Source organism: Prinia subflava, chromosome Z (genome assembly GCF_021018805.1).
Source record: "Prinia subflava isolate CZ2003 ecotype Zambia chromosome Z, Cam_Psub_1.2, whole genome shotgun sequence".
NCBI classification, from domain to species: domain Eukaryota; kingdom Metazoa; phylum Chordata; class Aves; order Passeriformes; family Cisticolidae; genus Prinia; species Prinia subflava.
The window spans coordinates 39,148,779-39,165,483 of record NC_086283.1 but is presented as its reverse complement, the minus strand read 5'-3'; the positions used below and the strand labels follow the sequence as shown (position 1 = coordinate 39,165,483).

General features: G+C 36.0%; 1 protein-coding gene across 2 annotated transcripts in view; it reads left to right on the top strand.

Annotated features, from left to right (window-relative positions):
- The window catches only part of CHD1 (chromodomain helicase DNA binding protein 1), a 55,166-nt gene that overhangs the window by 17,311 nt on the left and 21,150 nt on the right, over positions 1 to 16,705 (top strand). For both annotated transcript variants that reach the window (XM_063421995.1, XM_063421994.1), the window contains exons 3-17: positions 1,585 to 1,789; positions 2,746 to 2,850; positions 4,123 to 4,190; positions 5,418 to 5,567; positions 5,873 to 6,147; positions 8,572 to 8,797; positions 9,595 to 9,695; positions 9,999 to 10,177; positions 11,186 to 11,313; positions 11,897 to 12,113; positions 12,758 to 12,847; positions 13,700 to 13,890; positions 14,980 to 15,168; positions 15,513 to 15,675; positions 16,087 to 16,239. In XM_063421995.1, the coding sequence (XP_063278065.1) occupies positions 1,585 to 1,789; positions 2,746 to 2,850; positions 4,123 to 4,190; positions 5,418 to 5,567; positions 5,873 to 6,147; positions 8,572 to 8,797; positions 9,595 to 9,695; positions 9,999 to 10,177; positions 11,186 to 11,313; positions 11,897 to 12,113; positions 12,758 to 12,847; positions 13,700 to 13,890; positions 14,980 to 15,168; positions 15,513 to 15,675; positions 16,087 to 16,239 (2,440 nt within the window). The remainder of the gene's footprint in view (positions 1 to 1,584; positions 1,790 to 2,745; positions 2,851 to 4,122; positions 4,191 to 5,417; positions 5,568 to 5,872; positions 6,148 to 8,571; positions 8,798 to 9,594; positions 9,696 to 9,998; positions 10,178 to 11,185; positions 11,314 to 11,896; positions 12,114 to 12,757; positions 12,848 to 13,699; positions 13,891 to 14,979; positions 15,169 to 15,512; positions 15,676 to 16,086; positions 16,240 to 16,705) is intronic.

Genomic DNA, 16,705 nt, shown 5'->3' with positions numbered 1-16,705 from the left:
TTCTCTATGTCTTCATTTACAGTTAGTGCTGCCTTCTGTAGTCCCCCTGACAGGTACTTAATGGCACTTTGCTTTGCTGAGAAATATGGTTGTTTTATAAACGTGCAATTCACCTAGTATTTAAGGTAAGGCAATATTTGTGTGCAAAAATTCTATTACAATGAAAATCTCTTAAGAAGACAGTCGTGGAGTGCTATTAATTTCTGGTGTCATTTAAACTCCAGTAGCATCATATTCTGTAACCTGCTTTTTGGGCAAGTGAGGTTGGTGTTATGGCACCATGCCTGAAGTAAGACTTTGATGAAAGAAATTGGAAATCTTGGAACAGCCTTGTTGTTTCTCAGCTTTCCCCTCAGCAAGTGCAAGGAATCCAGTAGCAAAGTTTCTCCACATCTTGCCCTTCAGAGTAAGGAAGCTTCGCCGTGTTCGCTTTGGCCTTCTTTATTTTGTGGTTGCTGGTTGCAGGTGGCTGATGGAGGTGCACTTTGCAGGGATCTGTTAATGCATAGCTTCATTTCTTCTTTGCTGGCACAGTTCTGTTGGTGGCAGCAAAAGCAGAGGAGTGATTTTGCTTTGTTTTGCAGTTTTAAAATAGTCAGTTAAGTATATTTTGGCACAGATGATCAATCTCCCCCACCTCACCTCCAGCTGACCAGCAGCCAGATGAATTTTGCTGGCAGAGATCAGCTGGGCTTTGATACAGTTTTGGCCTTAACATTTTCAGTTCTGACTTCATGTTTGCTCTGGATTTTAAGTGTTTGTGTCAGTGTGTACATAATTTGAAATTGTTTTGTTATGTGGTGTTTCTTTCTCATGATATCTGTGAAATATAGTAATAATCTACTGAGGAATTTTACTAAAGTTTCAAGTTCATTTACTGGGTGAAGTTGTTCTAGAAAAATAAATGCTGTAAAGTTTTTGAGTGGTCATAAAACACATATCTTTAATTAATGTGCGTTCCAGTTACATTGAATTTGGTGTAAAATGAATATACAGAGAAAATAATTTAGTCAGGTCAAGTGTATGCCAAGGAAAGTGCTTTGGCAAAAGTCATACTACCTCTGACAAATGTTGTGCTGGCCTTTTAACAGATGAGCATAATCTGTGTAGCTTTTTTTTTTTGTTTTAAGGATTACTACTGATTTATGCAGATGGAAAACAATATTGGATAGGCAATATTGTTTTAGTCTACTTTGTGAAGTAGATGAAACCGTTGGCTAATGTGGCATTTGATGGAGCTGAGCAGGGGTTTTGAAGGGGGTGAAGCTCAACAGTTTGTGTGGCCACAAAGCATTTCTACCATGTTTAATTCCCCTGTGTGACACTGCCGTATTAATTTGAATGGTTTTGCTTTATTTTGGCTTCACATTGAGTATCTAATTACTCTTTGAATTCTTATTCCCTGTTTATTTTTAGCTTTATTCAATTCAGCTTACTTAGTTGACTGACTCCATTTGTGTGCTACCTGTTTTTCTTATCTAACTTAACAGTTGAGTTATAGGTAAAGCTATGGTGACTTTTTTTTGTTCTTTTAATCCTGTTGCTTTGGCAGTTGTGTAATATCCCACTGACTTGTCATTGCAGCCGATCAGATGACGATTCTGGGTCAGCATCAGCCTCTGGATCTGGTTCAAGCTCTGGAAGCAGTAGTGATGGAAGCAGCAGCCAGTCGGGCAGCAGTGACTCTGACTCTGGTTCAGAGTCAGGCACTCAGTCAGAATCAGAGTCTGACACATCTAGAGAGAAGAAGCAAATTCAATCGAAACCACCAAAACTTGATGGATCTGAGGTAAACAAGATACCTAAATTAATCCTTTGGTGGGGGGTGGCAAGGAGATACTAAAAAAATATTTTAAAATTATTTTAAAGAACAGTGTTCTTTTAAAGAATAAAAAAAGTTAATGAAGTGTTCTTAATTAGATTTTAACTTGATTGTGTAGTGAAAGCATGTACTTTGCTGCCTTAAACATTGGGCAAGTTTCTCATGTATGTACTTAAATTTGTGCTTTTAAAATTCTCACATTTGTGAGTATTTTGAGTTAAAATCCTACCTAAATTTCATCATACAGAAGAATGCACTAATCTGCTGGAAACTATGGAAGAGAAAGACATACATAATATTATTCCTAAAATCTGTTTTTACATTGTTTCTCTAATGCTTGGTTTCATTGTATCAATAAATGTATAAAAATTTCAAGCTTACATATAATTAACTTTATGAGTAAGTCAGCTAAATGCAGGAAAAACTGGTGAAATTTTTGAGAAATCTCTTCAATCCAGTGGGACAGAATTACCTGCACTCTCCCATGTTTATGGAGTGATATACCATATTTATGAAGAAAGTTACAGATAAGTTACACGTAGAAATGAAGACTGTTAAGGATTCTCTGTTAAATTTTTTTCCCATGTAATATACTTAAGTATTACTGTATGAAACAAAATCATAGCAGTTAAGCAATCTGAAAGAGTTTATCTGTGTGAGTTTAAAAATGTACTTACATAAAGTTTTGCTTTAAAAATTACCAACACAACTATGGTTAGACATGTTGCAGTAATTATTCTGGTGATTAGCATATAACATTCTGTTTTGTAGAAATCTTACAACTTTAAAAACTGTCTGATGTTGTTAGTTAATGCAGTGTTTTTTACTGAATTGATTACTAATTGATAAAATTAAGATGCTTAGGAAAATAAAGGAGACTTTCAGTATGTTTAACTAACCCTTGCATCTCTATTCCTGTTTAGTTTTGGAAGTCTAGTCCGAGTATACTTGCTGTGCAAAGATCAGCAGTGCTCAAGAAGCAGCAGCAACAACAAAAGGCAGCCTCATCAGATAGTGTTTCAGAAGAGGTGATTAATGTAATTTTTTAAATGTACACGAGCCTGTCTCATTGTCTAACACATTGCAATAAACTTACATAGATTAAATGTATATTCTCTGAGTGGGCATAGGAAGCCTGGGGTTAGTCTATTAAATCAACATTCAAGTAACTGACATTTTTATACAGAAAAGTAAAGATATCTCTGGTTACTTGTGAGTTGTCCCAAAATTATATCAGTCTTGGTTCTGTGTTGGTTTTAGGTAGCTATTCAGTGTTGTCTGGACATAATTATCAAGCCATACAGTACTGACTTAAATTGTGTTTCCAACTTCTTGAGTTTTGTAAAGATAAACAAAAATACTAAAATATTTTTTCAATGTGTTTTTTGTAAAAGGTGTCAGTTGTATTTTTCAGAAATTCCATATGAAATAGAAAACGAATTTTTACAAGCCTTGCAATAGTTGCTACAAAAGAATTCTTGTATTTTGAGAATGAGGCCTGTATTCCAAATATTTCAAAGCCTAAATCATAGGGTAAAGAAATGTTGACTTTTTGCAGTAGGAACATTTTTTAAGAACACTGGTCAGAACTACGAAATGTAATTTATTGTAAAGCAGGCTTTTTGTCCTGTATTACAAAGACTTTGCCATGTAGTCACACTCATTTGGTTGGATTTCTGTTTTTGTCTAATTTAGTAGCTTATCTTCCAAACAGGAAACTTAATCACCTTTCATTAAAATACCAATTTATAGCTGTTAAGCATTTTCTTCCAGAAAGATGCTTTTCAGGATAAAAGTTATTCTAAAACTAAATTTAAGACAATGAGTTTGGCCTCAAGAAAATCTGCTTTGAGGGTTCTTGTTGTTTCTTCTGTTGTAAAGAATAAAGGAACATGCAATTCTCAAAATTTCTTAAATTGGTGTTTTAATGTGAACAAATACGGAAGATGAAAAAGCTCTTAAGGGTAGGAAGTTTCATTAGGATTTTTACAGAGACATTATCTTGATTAATGTGGAGCAGCTTACCCTATGACTGTGTTTATGTAGGCACAGTGTTGATTTTTTAAGATGGGAATGCAGTGTTCTCCAGAGCAGTATTGGCACAGTGCATTCATAGATGGATGAATACAAAAAACAATAGCAGTATTCTAACAGCTAAACTGCAAGGCATGTAGAGGGTAAAATACAAATAATATGCCTACAATTTGAAAGTGATATATCTTTTCAAAATCTACTTGTTAGAAGTACTTTATTCTTTTTGTAATAATTAATTGACTTTGGTTTATTTCCTTCCCCTGCAGGACTCCTCAAGTAGTGAAGATTCAGCAGATGACTCATCCAGTGAAACCAAGAAGAAAAAACACAAAGAGTAAGATATTTTCCTAAGTAATAGAACACATTTTTTATCATAGAGACAGATGCTTGTAGCTTATGCTTGATTTCCTCACTCTGAAATGCTTAAGTTCTCCTTTTAATTTGTCTTGTTCTTTCATTTTCATTTTGTAATTTTAAAATAAACTCTCAAATTATCATCTCTATTACACTAGTTTCTCAGCAGAAGAGTCTGCAATATTGTTTGAAAACATTCATCACTGCTTTTGTTTCTAAAATACCTTATTGTAGTTTACTTTTGGGTTGGAGGCCCTCCATAAAAATTCTTGTGGAGGTGGGAAACTACTTAAATAGATTGCCTCAAAGCAAATTCAAGGTAGAATCCCTTAGTTAATCCCAGATGGCTTTTATTTTAGATTTTTGTGGGGTTGCTTTTGTTTCTTTTTTCCTTTCCTTGGACATGCTTAAAAGTTGCAGTTTTGATATTACATAACTTTATTAAATTGTTAATTAAGCTATTAAGGTTGAATTTTCTTGTATAAAGTCAGAGTTTGAATCAAGATACTGTACCTCATCTTTCCCATCATAAAGTCAAAAAATCTCAGTTGAGGAGAAACCGGAGAATCCTGCTACTCAGTCACAAGTGTCTTACTCATGGTAGCTTACCTGGCTGTGAAGCACTGATGTGAGCGTTTAGTGGGAGCTTTTGGGAGCCACTGCCACTCACCAGTTGCTGCAGTTCAGGTTTTTCTGTGTTTCTCAAATCTGCCTCTGTTATTTTTCAATTCTCATGCCCAAGCTGCTGATTCTTTACATGGGCCACAGAGACCATAGGCATTAGACAGTGAGGGACTCTCCAGAATACAGTATGATAGGACTTTATGATTTGAACATGTCTAGCTTCTGATGAATATGTATCTTTCCAGGTAGACTTGTTAAGTGCTTTGTTTTCTTAATGTGCATTAACTCATTTCTTCATGATGAAACTTATATAGAAATCCAGATTTTTGTTGCTACTTTAGATTTTCAATCTACCTCTTGAGAACAGAAAACTTAGTCCATATCCCTTTGATGCCATTGGGCATTTTTTTACTTATTTAATATTCACTGAGGGCAATTTTCTGTCTCATCAACTGAAATAACTGTTACAAGATTTCTATTTCTGTGAAGAGTCTTGAGATTACAGTAGATTTGTCGTGGATTAATAACAGTTCTAGAAAATGCAACAACACGAAATTACTGTTTTGTCTTTCATAATTTACAGTGAAGACTGGCAAATGTCAGGATCAGGGTCAGTATCGGGAACTGGTTCAGATTCGGAATCTGAGGAAGACAGGGAGAAAAGCAGCTGTGAAGAGAGCGAATCTGACTATGAGCCAAAAAACAAGGTCAAAAGCCGGAAACCTCCAACCAGGTAAGAAGTTTGGCATTTGAATACTCTGGCACTATTTCTAAAAAGCAATTGAGTATTTACTACTACTATATGTGACTGAAAACAGTAATACTTACTGAGAAAAAAGCCCCACACCTTTTTTTTAAAAAAATACATAATATGATAATGTATTAATGCTTTCTAGTGAATACTGTTTTCTGTCTGCTTTAAATGAAAGCAGAGTAGTTGAACATTCATTCAGTACATGTATTCAGAAAACAATGCAGAAGATTTATTGTTGTCCCTGTTAAAACATCATTGTTATGTCATACACTATTGTCTTCAAGAATTAAGCCAAAAAGTGGGAAAAAGAGTACAGGACCAAAAAAGAGGCAACTTGATTCATCAGAGGATGATGATGATGAGGAGGAGGATGATGATTATGATAAGAGGGGATCTCGTCGCCAGGCAACAGTCAACATTAGTTACAAAGAAGCTGAAGAAACCAAGACGGATTCTGATGATTTGCTAGAAGTTTGTGGAGAAGATGTTCCACAACCTGAAGAAGATGAATTTGAAACTATAGAGAAATTTATGGATAGTCGAGTTGGCCGTAAAGGAGGTATTTTTTTTTAAGTTTTTTTAAGATCCTTGTAAAGATCGTGGTGCAACTTCAACGCATATTCTTAGCTATAGGTTAAAGAGCAATAGTTTTAAAGTTACAAAACTTTAAAGAAGTCATACTGTTTCACCTTTCATATTTGTAAGAAATATCCTATTCCCATCTAAGTATTGCAGAATAAAATACAGAGAAATTGCATACCTAAGTAGAAAATAAAAATTGGATGGAAGATAGCTCGGTGTTGCATAAATGCACACCATATTGTTATGACACTGTACAGTTCAGTGGTACTTGATCAGTACAAATTATGTACAATGCAGTGGAGAAAGTAGACTAGATGGGAGAGCTGACTAGTGGTCTGAACATTGAAAGACAGTGTTGGCAAGGCTGGACCACTGAAATCGTGATTTCAGTTACTGCAGTACAAATACAGAACAATGACTACAGAACAATGTGGAATGGCTAATAAAAATGCATCTAAAATTGCAATGGTATCTAGAATTCTGCTTTGTGTTTGTGTTTACAATTTAAAATCGTAGACTCATAGAATGGTTGGAAGAGACCTCAAAGATCAGCTAATTCCAATTTCTCTGCCGTTGGCAGGTATGCATCCAACCTGGCCTTGAACACTTAACTTCCAGGCATAGCGAATCAACAAATCAACACCTTCTCTGGGTGTAACTGGGCAACCAGTTATGGTGTCTCACCCCCCTCGTAGCAAAGAATTCTTCCCAATACCTAATCTAAACCTACTGTCCTGCAGTTTAAAGTCATTACCCTTTGTCCTACTACTGCATGCCCTTTATGAAGTCCCTCTCCAGCCTTCTTATAGCCTCCTTTAGGTTCTAGAAGATGCTGTAAGTCCTCCCTAGAGCCTTCTCTTCTCCTGGCATAACAGCCCGCACTTTCAGTCTGTTTTCATACCATAGATGTTCTAGCACTCTTACCATCTTGGTGGCCTCCTCTAGATGTACTCCAGCAAGCCCACATCCTTCTTATGGCATCCCCAGAGCCTGGGGTCTTCCTTTTTCCCTTTTTCAAAAATGGAGAGTTTATATTTCTCTTCTTCCAGTCACTGTGAACTTCCCTGCACCACCGTGACCTCAAAAGTTATGGTAGTGGCGTAGCTATTCCCTCTGCCAGTTCCCTCAGGACCTGTTGATGTATCTCATCATGTTCCATGGACTTGTGCACTTTCAGTTACCTTAATTGGTCTGAAATCTGATCTTGGGGTGATTCTTGGGTGGGTGATTCTCCTTCTCCGATTCCCTCCCTGCCTTTTCCACCCTGGTGTGGCTGAGTCACTTGCTGGTGAAGACTGAGGCAAAACAGTTACTGAGTACTTCAGCCTGCTCCTTGTCCCAAGTAACCAGTTCTCCCATACTAGAATTCTTAATTATGAAAACAAAACACATGAAAAAACACCACCCAAATGTGGAGCCCCTTGCACTTCAGGGCTACCTTTCCCCATTAATTACACTTATCATCTAAAGTTATTGGCCCTTCTCAGAGCTTGTACTCTTCTTTCTCTCAAATTCCCTCTCCCATGCCATCCCATATCCTGCCCCAGTGTATGGTGTTACTGCTGTGGTCAAAGCCTTAGGAACTAAACTTCTTCATTCTTCCTGCTCAGATAATGTTGCGACTTTTTGGCGTTGCCTCTCTGTGACTTTATCTGCTCCAGCAGCTTGCTGGTCTCATTTCCTTATCAACACCACTGAGATTAGCTCTCTTGGTTAGAGCTGGGTGCTAATAATGCCAGGGTTATGGGTTTGATCCCTGTACAGGCATAAGAGCTGGAGTCCATAATCCTTGTAGGTCCCTCCCAGCTCAGAATATTCTGTGATTCTGTATCCTGTCCTCACCAAAATGAGCCCATTTCCTGCTGCTGGTGTGCTGCAGCTACGATACAGTCTGTAGTTAATCTGTACTTTATAATTTTTACCTCATAAGATAACAGAGGTAGGGCAAGCAACAAACTTGTTTAGTAAGCAGGAGATTTATAGTGTCCCTGTTAGTAGGTTTTTCATGTCTTGAGGCTCAGACATAACATCAGATGTCTTCTTTATGCTCAGAGATAAGAATAGTGACATCAAGCAGCAAGAAAGATGACAAGCAGTGTTAGTGTGGCATTCCCTAGTGACTGCTTTCAAAACCAGGAATACAAATAAAATTCTCATGAGGAAAGATAAGATATTGCAGGTTAGATCTGGAAGTTTTGGTTGCTGTTTTGATTCCCTTGACTATTTGTGCATGTGTTAATATATTTACATCGTAATCTTTCAAATAACAGTAGTGACATGAGTGCAATAGACACTAGTCAAATATATGCTCATCTAAAATTACCACGAATTACTTTACTACATTTCTAACTGATTAACAATGCACACTTACTCAAGGCATATGATGTGGTTTCTTTCTCAGCCACAGGTGCTGCGACCACAATATATGCAGTTGAGGCAGATGGTGACCCAAATGCTGGGTTTGAAAAATCAAAGGAGCCAGCAGAAGTACAGTATCTTATTAAATGGAAAGGCTGGTCACACATCCATAACACTTGGGAAACTGAGGAAACACTGAAGCAACAAAATGTTAAAGGAATGAAGAAGCTGGACAATTACAAGAAAAAGGATCAGGAAACAAAACGATGGTGAATCTTTTATTTTTATGATACTTATTTTGAAACACTATAGATACTCTGTTGTGTTTCTGAGACCTGTTACCTGGTTTTGAGGATAGAAATTTGAGTGCCTGTGCAATGGGAAGACTGTATGTGTGTGTGTCTGTGTGGTATAAATGGAGTTTTAACAAGATGGGTAGTGTTTAAAAATAAATAATGAATTATAGTTTTTAGTAATTTTTCCATTATACTTTGATTTGAGTTCTTCAGGAATTGCTGCAAGGATCAGTATTTTCTTGGTGTATTACCTGTGTCAGGTTACTGTGAAGAATTCAATTTTCTTTACTGAAACCTGAGGTTGAAGCTTGAGAATAAAAACCTGAAGAAATATACACATTTTAAAGTCACCTCTTTGATGTCCAGTTTTATTAGTATGTTTAATATAATCAGTGAATGCTGGTGGGATTTTTAGCAACTAATCATTAGATGGATTCTTACAGAGTGAGCCACCCTGACTACTTTTCCATGAAAATAACTTGTAAAGTGTACTGCTTATCCAGAGACACAGCTACTACAGCTACCAGTTGTACTAGTCAAGCAGCTAATGGAGAATACTTACTTTCAGCAATAATTATATTTCGGTATATATGGTGAGGCACTTAGGCCAGACACAGCCATTTTGTAGTAGGGATTTTTAAGTTTCCCTCAAAAAAGCTTTCCAGGCAAGATTTGTGGGATGATTACATTCAGAGCTATAGAGTTGCTGAATTTTATAAGTTTTAGAAATATATGGTATAATAAGTGTTGTAAATTAATTCCCTCTGCAGGCTGAAAAACGCTTCTCCAGAAGATGTGGAGTATTACAACTGCCAGCAGGAGCTTACAGATGATCTACATAAACAATACCAGATAGTAGAAAGAATAATTGGTATGTTACAAACTTGTGGACAGAAATCAATGTCAGGGATTCTGTATGTTCTCAGTGCTCTTGTAGTTGTAGTTAAGAAGTGTAAAATACTGATATCACAAACCTTGTAATCCAAAACAAAATTTCAGGTAAAGGGAAGAGCTGTCAGGCTGTCTGTATGGGTCTAGCTTCTGTTGTATTGTACAATACAACATCGTACAATTGTATTCTGTTGTATTCTATTGTATTGTATGTACCTAAAATGAATGTTTTCCTATAGTACAGAAGTACAGTGCTGATCAGATCTCTGATGCATTTTTGCAGCTCATTCAAATCAGAAGTCAGCTGCTGGTTATCCAGACTACTATTGTAAGTGGCAAGGTCTGCCTTACTCTGAATGTAGCTGGGAAGATGGAGCTCTCATTGCCAAAAAGTTTCAGGCACGCATTGATGAGTACTTCAGCAGAAATCAATCCAAGACCACTCCCTTTAAAGACTGCAAGGTGAGTAGGTAATTTGCAATGGATTTATAATCAGTTGTATTGGGTCTGACTGGGATAGGGTTAACTTCCTTCGTAGCAGCCTTTGCAGTCTGTGGTTTAGATATGTGACCTAAATGGTTTTGGTAACAGATATTGCCTGTTGCTGGACAGCACTTGCACAGTGCCTTCTCTGTGTCCTATTGTGTCATCCCCACCATGAGCAGACCAGGAGGGAACACACCAGTAACGGCTGAACCCCAGATAACCAAAGAGGTGCTTGATGCAATTTAATGTCTTACTCAAGAGTAAATTGAGTGGGCTGAGCAGGGGCTGCCTGTTGCCTGGAGATTGTTGGTTATCAGAGCTGGTGAATAGATATGTGGCTCACATTCTGTCACTTGTGTGTTTTTTTTTCTGTGGGTTTTTTTGTTTTGATAGGGTGGGTGCTTTTCCTTTACCCACTAGACTCCTTATTTTGACCCACGATTTTTTTCTCACTTTTGCCATTTCATTTCTCTCTCTTGTCCCTCTAGGATGAGAAGTGAGTAAGCAGTTGTGTGGCAGCTTGGCTCCTGGCCAAGTTCAAGCTACCACATCAATTACAATGGTAGAAATGTGAATTATTTTTTAAAATCTACATATCAAATAAATATTACTAATTTTTTTGGAAGTTTTTTCAGAGTACCAATAATGAGATATAGTAGGATGGATGGACAATAGCACTACTGAGAGTAGGTTTTGTGGATACCAGTCCTCTGCATTTTTCCTAGCATTCAGAAGTGGGTTTATTTTAAAAGAAAACTTTGAGTGAGTTAATGTCACTCACGTTGTGACATTTAGATTAGCAATCAAGCTAGTTTCAGCTTGCTTACTTGGTGTTCTTATATGGCCTTTTTTACGTTGATGGATAAAAGCTAGAGATGATGACCTAGTAAATACCATCTGTTACTTTTTCTATAGTAAGATCTTTCAGTAATTTCGATCAGTAACAGTTCAATCATTGACTGATGATCAACTTGCTTTTCACAGGTTCTAAAACAAAGGCCACGGTTTGTTGCACTAAAGAAGCAACCATCTTACATTGGAGGACACGAAGGTTTAGAGTTAAGAGATTATCAGTTAAATGGGTTGAATTGGCTTGCTCACTCATGGTGCAAGTAAGTAGTCTAAAATTTGTTTATAAGTTGCAAGCATTTGTAAAGTTTTGAAATGTTTTCTTCTGTTGGATGGGGTTTTTTTTTAAGTTGGAGACTTTCATACTGTAAGGTCAAAGTAGAGGTCTGAAGGGACTGGTTTTGCTCTAAGTAGTACCAAAATTATCATTCTGTGGCCATTCTCAACAAAAACCAGCTAAGATATGTCATTACTTTGCTTTTAGTTTCAATGGAATAAGTTGTATTTCTAAAACCACCAACAAACCTAAAACAGTAAAATGAGAAAACCCAAACAAACATTTCTGGAATGTCAACATTAATGTTAAACTTTTAAAATTAAACTCAGGAGGACTACTTGCAACCTTTTTGTTAATTTAAGAGAGTAGGAAGGGTTGGAAATCTTTTTATGGAAAAACAATGTAAATAAATTTCTTCCAAATGTATAGTAGCAAAAATGTTGGAAACTTTTGTGAGTAGGTTTTATGCTCAAAAGATAATAATTTCTTTTTATCCAAGCCTTTCCCATCTTCACGCATTCTCTAAATAACTTTGTTCCTTTCTTGTGGTTTTTTTTTCTCTTTTTTAGAGGGAATAGCTGTATTCTCGCAGATGAAATGGGTCTGGGTAAAACAATACAAACAATTTCTTTTCTGAACTATCTGTTTCACGAGCATCAATTGTATGGGCCTTTCTTGTTGGTTGTGCCACTTTCTACTTTGACGTCTTGGCAAAGAGAGATTCAAACCTGGGCTCCTCAGATGAATGCTGTAGTTTACTTAGGCGACATAACTAGTAGAAATATGGTGAGTATTTCTCCTTGTCACTGGAAGGTCTTGTACATAAACAAAACATACTTCATATTCTTATCATCTGCGTGTCTCAAATATTTTGATTGGGACTGAGCAAGTATTTGCCGAAGCCATGTGTCTTTAAAATGTGAAAATGTAAATTGAAAGCTTGGATTTTGATCTCATATAAATGCGTGTGAGAGATATCCTTTCTGCTTAATAGTCAACAGAATTAAAAATTTTGTCTTGCATTTGAAAACCAGCTGTCTTCTGCCATGTGATTATTTAGGTGGATATAGTGAAAATACGTATGTAAGACAACCAGTCATGATCTTGTTTTATTTCCTGAAAGGTTGCTGGTTTGTTAATGTTAGTAATCTTACACATTAAAGTAAAAAGTTCCTGTATGGTTATGTATGTATATGTATGTATATGTATGTATATATGTATGTGTACATAATTATGTATAAAATGTATACATGTTAATATATATATATACACACTTATATATATAAATGCTATATGTGTATGTTGTTCTTCTGTTTTGTTATCATATTGTTTTATGTTATTAAATATCTACATTGTTTTAGTATTTAAAATTATTCAAGTCAGCAAGACCTTTTTTCTGCAGCTTATAATTCACTTGTTTATTTTTGTAGATAAGAACTCATGAATGGATGCATCCACAGACCAAACGATTGAAATTTAACATACTCTTAACAACATATGAAATTTTGCTAAAGGATAAGGTAATTGCCCTTCTGTGGGGAGACAAAAATAATTTTCCCAATATAAAATTCTTTTTATACTTGCATGTATTTGATTTATGGCCCATTAAATTTATGGAGAGTCTGATAGTTTTTGCTTTTGAAAGTATGACAGTGTGTACTTTGGGGTTTTAGGTTTTGTTTCTTGGGGGGCCTTTTCTTATTTTAAGCACTTCCGGATTTTACATGTGTGTGGTGAAGCTTTTAACCTTTCTCCGTTTTGTGAGATGGATGCTACTTAGTTTTCTTCAGTTTGCTTGCGAGTCTCATTACTGTAATGTTCTCCTCTCAACTTCATGCTCTACTTCTTTGCAGACCACCTTCAAGGAACTGAAACAGAACCCAATCCTTAGTCCCAATATGATACGAAACTAGGAAATCCCATGTAGTTTTTCTGTGATATTGTGCATACTGTAGTATGTGTACATTTATTAATACTGTCTCTGTATGAGAGGACACAGAGTTACTGTTAATCCTTCTAACAGTATGTGGAAATTGAAGAAGCACTTAACTTGGCTTTGTTTACTTCATTTGTTCGTATGGGAAGAAGGCAACTATTTTTTTTCTCCAGCCTTGTTAAAAATGTAGTTCAGACTTCCAGGATTTTTTTAAAATAATTTATTAATAAATTTAATTTATCCTTTCTTAGGATTACTACACAGCTTTTCATTGAACCTGGCAAATGTAAAAGCCCTAATTAGTACTGAAATCATATAGCCTTTATTTTATTAAACCAAGAAGTGATTTGGTTTATAGATTGATTAGATAATGTGGGGAACCATGTAATGTATTAATTTGAGTAATGTTTCCCTGCTTCTCCACTTCTTTTCCAAGTCATTCCTTGGTGGTCTGAATTGGGCATTCATAGGAGTTGATGAAGCTCATCGTTTGAAAAATGACGACTCTCTTCTGTACAAAACTTTAATAGACTTTAAGTCTAACCATCGTCTTCTTATTACTGGAACACCTCTGCAAAACTCTCTCAAAGAGCTTTGGTCTTTACTGCACTTCATCATGCCAGAAAAGTAAGAAAGCGTTTTTTGTCAAGTTTGTTGTGGCAAAATAATGTAGTGAAGTGAGAAGCAGTAGAATTGTTAAAAAATCAGGGAATTGTACTGAAAGATAGCTTAAATATCCTACATAAATTAAATGCATGTATCTTTTCATGCTACGTTAGGTAAGTAATGTTGGTAGCAGATGTCGCCTTTTCCCATTTTAGTAGTGTGCAAAAGTTATGGATTGGTGTATGGGTCAGAACCTGGAAAAAAGATTACATCTTTGCCTAAGAGAAAAACCATATAGATTTGCTGTGAGGGAAGAAGAATGGAACCTTTCTTGTGTTAGTACTATTAATGAAAACAAATTGTGCCAAATGTCCTTTAATTCAATCAGATAACTGGCTTTCCTATATGTTTTGCATACGGTAAGCTTATTGCATTGACCTGATTTTGTACTGACTTGTTTAAACCTAAGGTAAACCAGAGCTCATGTGAAGGCACGTGTTCCTGTCAGACATCTTGTAAACGCCAAGCACCATAGCTCTGTTTAGTTTGAGCTATGGATTATACTGACTTTCTGAGAACATGACAAGCAAAGCCACTGAAGCTGGGTAGCCATTATTTGTTTGTCTGATCATAAACTCTGTTCTCCAAGTCTATTAGATCATAAACTCTGTTCTCCAAGCTAAACATCAGCTAGACCATACAAGCTGCAAGACATATTTTAAGTATGTTCTTGTTCTCTTGCACACCCTCTAGACATAGAGCTGGCTTTTCATGCTGTCTTGATAAAATATAATAATTTTCGGCAACCATCTAAACAAGTGTCATTGCAGAAAAAGAAAAACGTTACATTTCCGTTGTGGAATCAGAAGTTTTCATTCTGTAGACATTTTTGGAAAATTCTGTTCTTCTATTTACAGGCACAATATCTAGAATTTCTTGGGAGATGAAATTTAGAAATTGGATAAAAGAGAAGGGAATGGGGAAGAAATCTGAATGTGTGTGTGGTTTTGTGGTATATATATGCATGTTCTGTGTCTGTGTTATCTTTTTTCCTGAATTTTGCATTCACAGCATGTCACTATTTTGCACTTACACTTTATTATGTTGAAGGTTTTCCTCATGGGAAGATTTTGAAGAGGAGCATGGCAAAGGGAGAGAGTATGGTTATGCAAGTCTTCACAAAGAACTTGAACCATTTCTGCTGAGAAGAGTTAAAAAAGATGTAGAAAAGTCTTTACCTGCTAAAGTTGAGCAAATTCTGAGGATGGAAATGAGTGCATTGCAGAAGCAATACTACAAGTATGTACCAACTCTTTGTATATTCTGCTATTTCAGTGATATATCTATGTACAGTTTACTGAATTACAGTGGCTTGTGTACTGTATGGCAGCTGAGGCTTCTTCATATGCTCTACATATATATATGTATATATATAAGTATAGGGTTTACAGCAATAACATTCTGTGAAGGAGGAAGGGCTCAGGAATTATGTTCATCTAATGTCTATTTATGTAGTTTGGTGTATTGAGATACTCTTTTGGGAGATGCTTTTTTCTTTAGCTTGTTCCTATTTTGGCAGCTTTTATCAGTCTTACTTCCACATATGGTTAGAAGTTACTAATATTGTACATCTTACTTCATAGGTGGATTTTAACTAGGAATTATAAAGCCCTTAGCAAAGGTTCAAAAGGCAGTACCTCAGGCTTTTTGAACATCATGATGGAACTCAAGAAGTGTTGCAACCATTGCTACCTCATTAAACCACCAGATGATAATGAATTCTATAATAAACAGGAGGCCTTACAGGTAATGTCACTTTTTAATTAAGAAAAAAAAAAGAGAGGTTTTACATCCGTAGTTTTCACAGAATTTTATAGTGCCTTGACAGTTCATTATTTCTTATTGAAATGCATTAAGGAAAAAATGGTTTTCCACAAAATATGCATCTTGGGTTTTTACAGTGAAGTATGTTTTCGTTCTTAATTGGAACTGAATATTTGACAATTGAGTAAATAAATATGTGCAGTTTTAATTACATAAAATTTTATGGATATTTTAAACTGTAAAATTCTTCAGGAATGTCAGAATTTGCCTTTTGTTTTTCTGCCCACAGTAATAGAAAGTGAAGCAAACCTCAGATGGATGTCCAACATACCCCAGTGTGTATTAGTATTGCGATGAATTTATTTTGCAATGTATGTTTCTTGGTTTTTGTAGCATTTAATACGTAGCAGCGGGAAACTAATCCTTCTTGACAAGCTACTGATTCGTCTGCGAGAGCGTGGCAACAGAGTCCTGATTTTCTCACAGATGGTAAGGATGCTGGACATCCTGGCAGAATATCTGAAATACCGTCAATTCCCATTTCAGGTAAAAAACTTGCTGGTAATAGCAGCTAAGAAGCTTTGATCTTGAATATTTAAAAAAAAAGTTCTTTACTGTGAGGCTGTCAAAGCACTGGAACGGGTTGTCTAGAGGTTATAAAATTTCTGTCTCTTGTTGAGGTCCAAAAGCTACCTGGACGTGGCCTTGGGCAGTGTGCTTGAGCTGTCCCTGCCTGAGTAGAGGACTTAGAAAAATGACCCTCAGCAGTCTCTTTCAGCTTTGTGATTATGTGACCTTTACCCCTTTGATTAAAAAATGTGGAAGAAAATGTCTTCTTTTTTTAGAAAGGGACTCTATGATGAATGTTATTTTGAAGTGAAACAGATGAATTAAAATTTATGTGAGCTGTTTATTTACTTTTTTCCCTTCATGTAATAGTGTTTTGGCAGCTGACAATTGAAGTTGCTCTGATATTGAGTGTAGTATAAAAATACGTTTTAACTGTATTTCT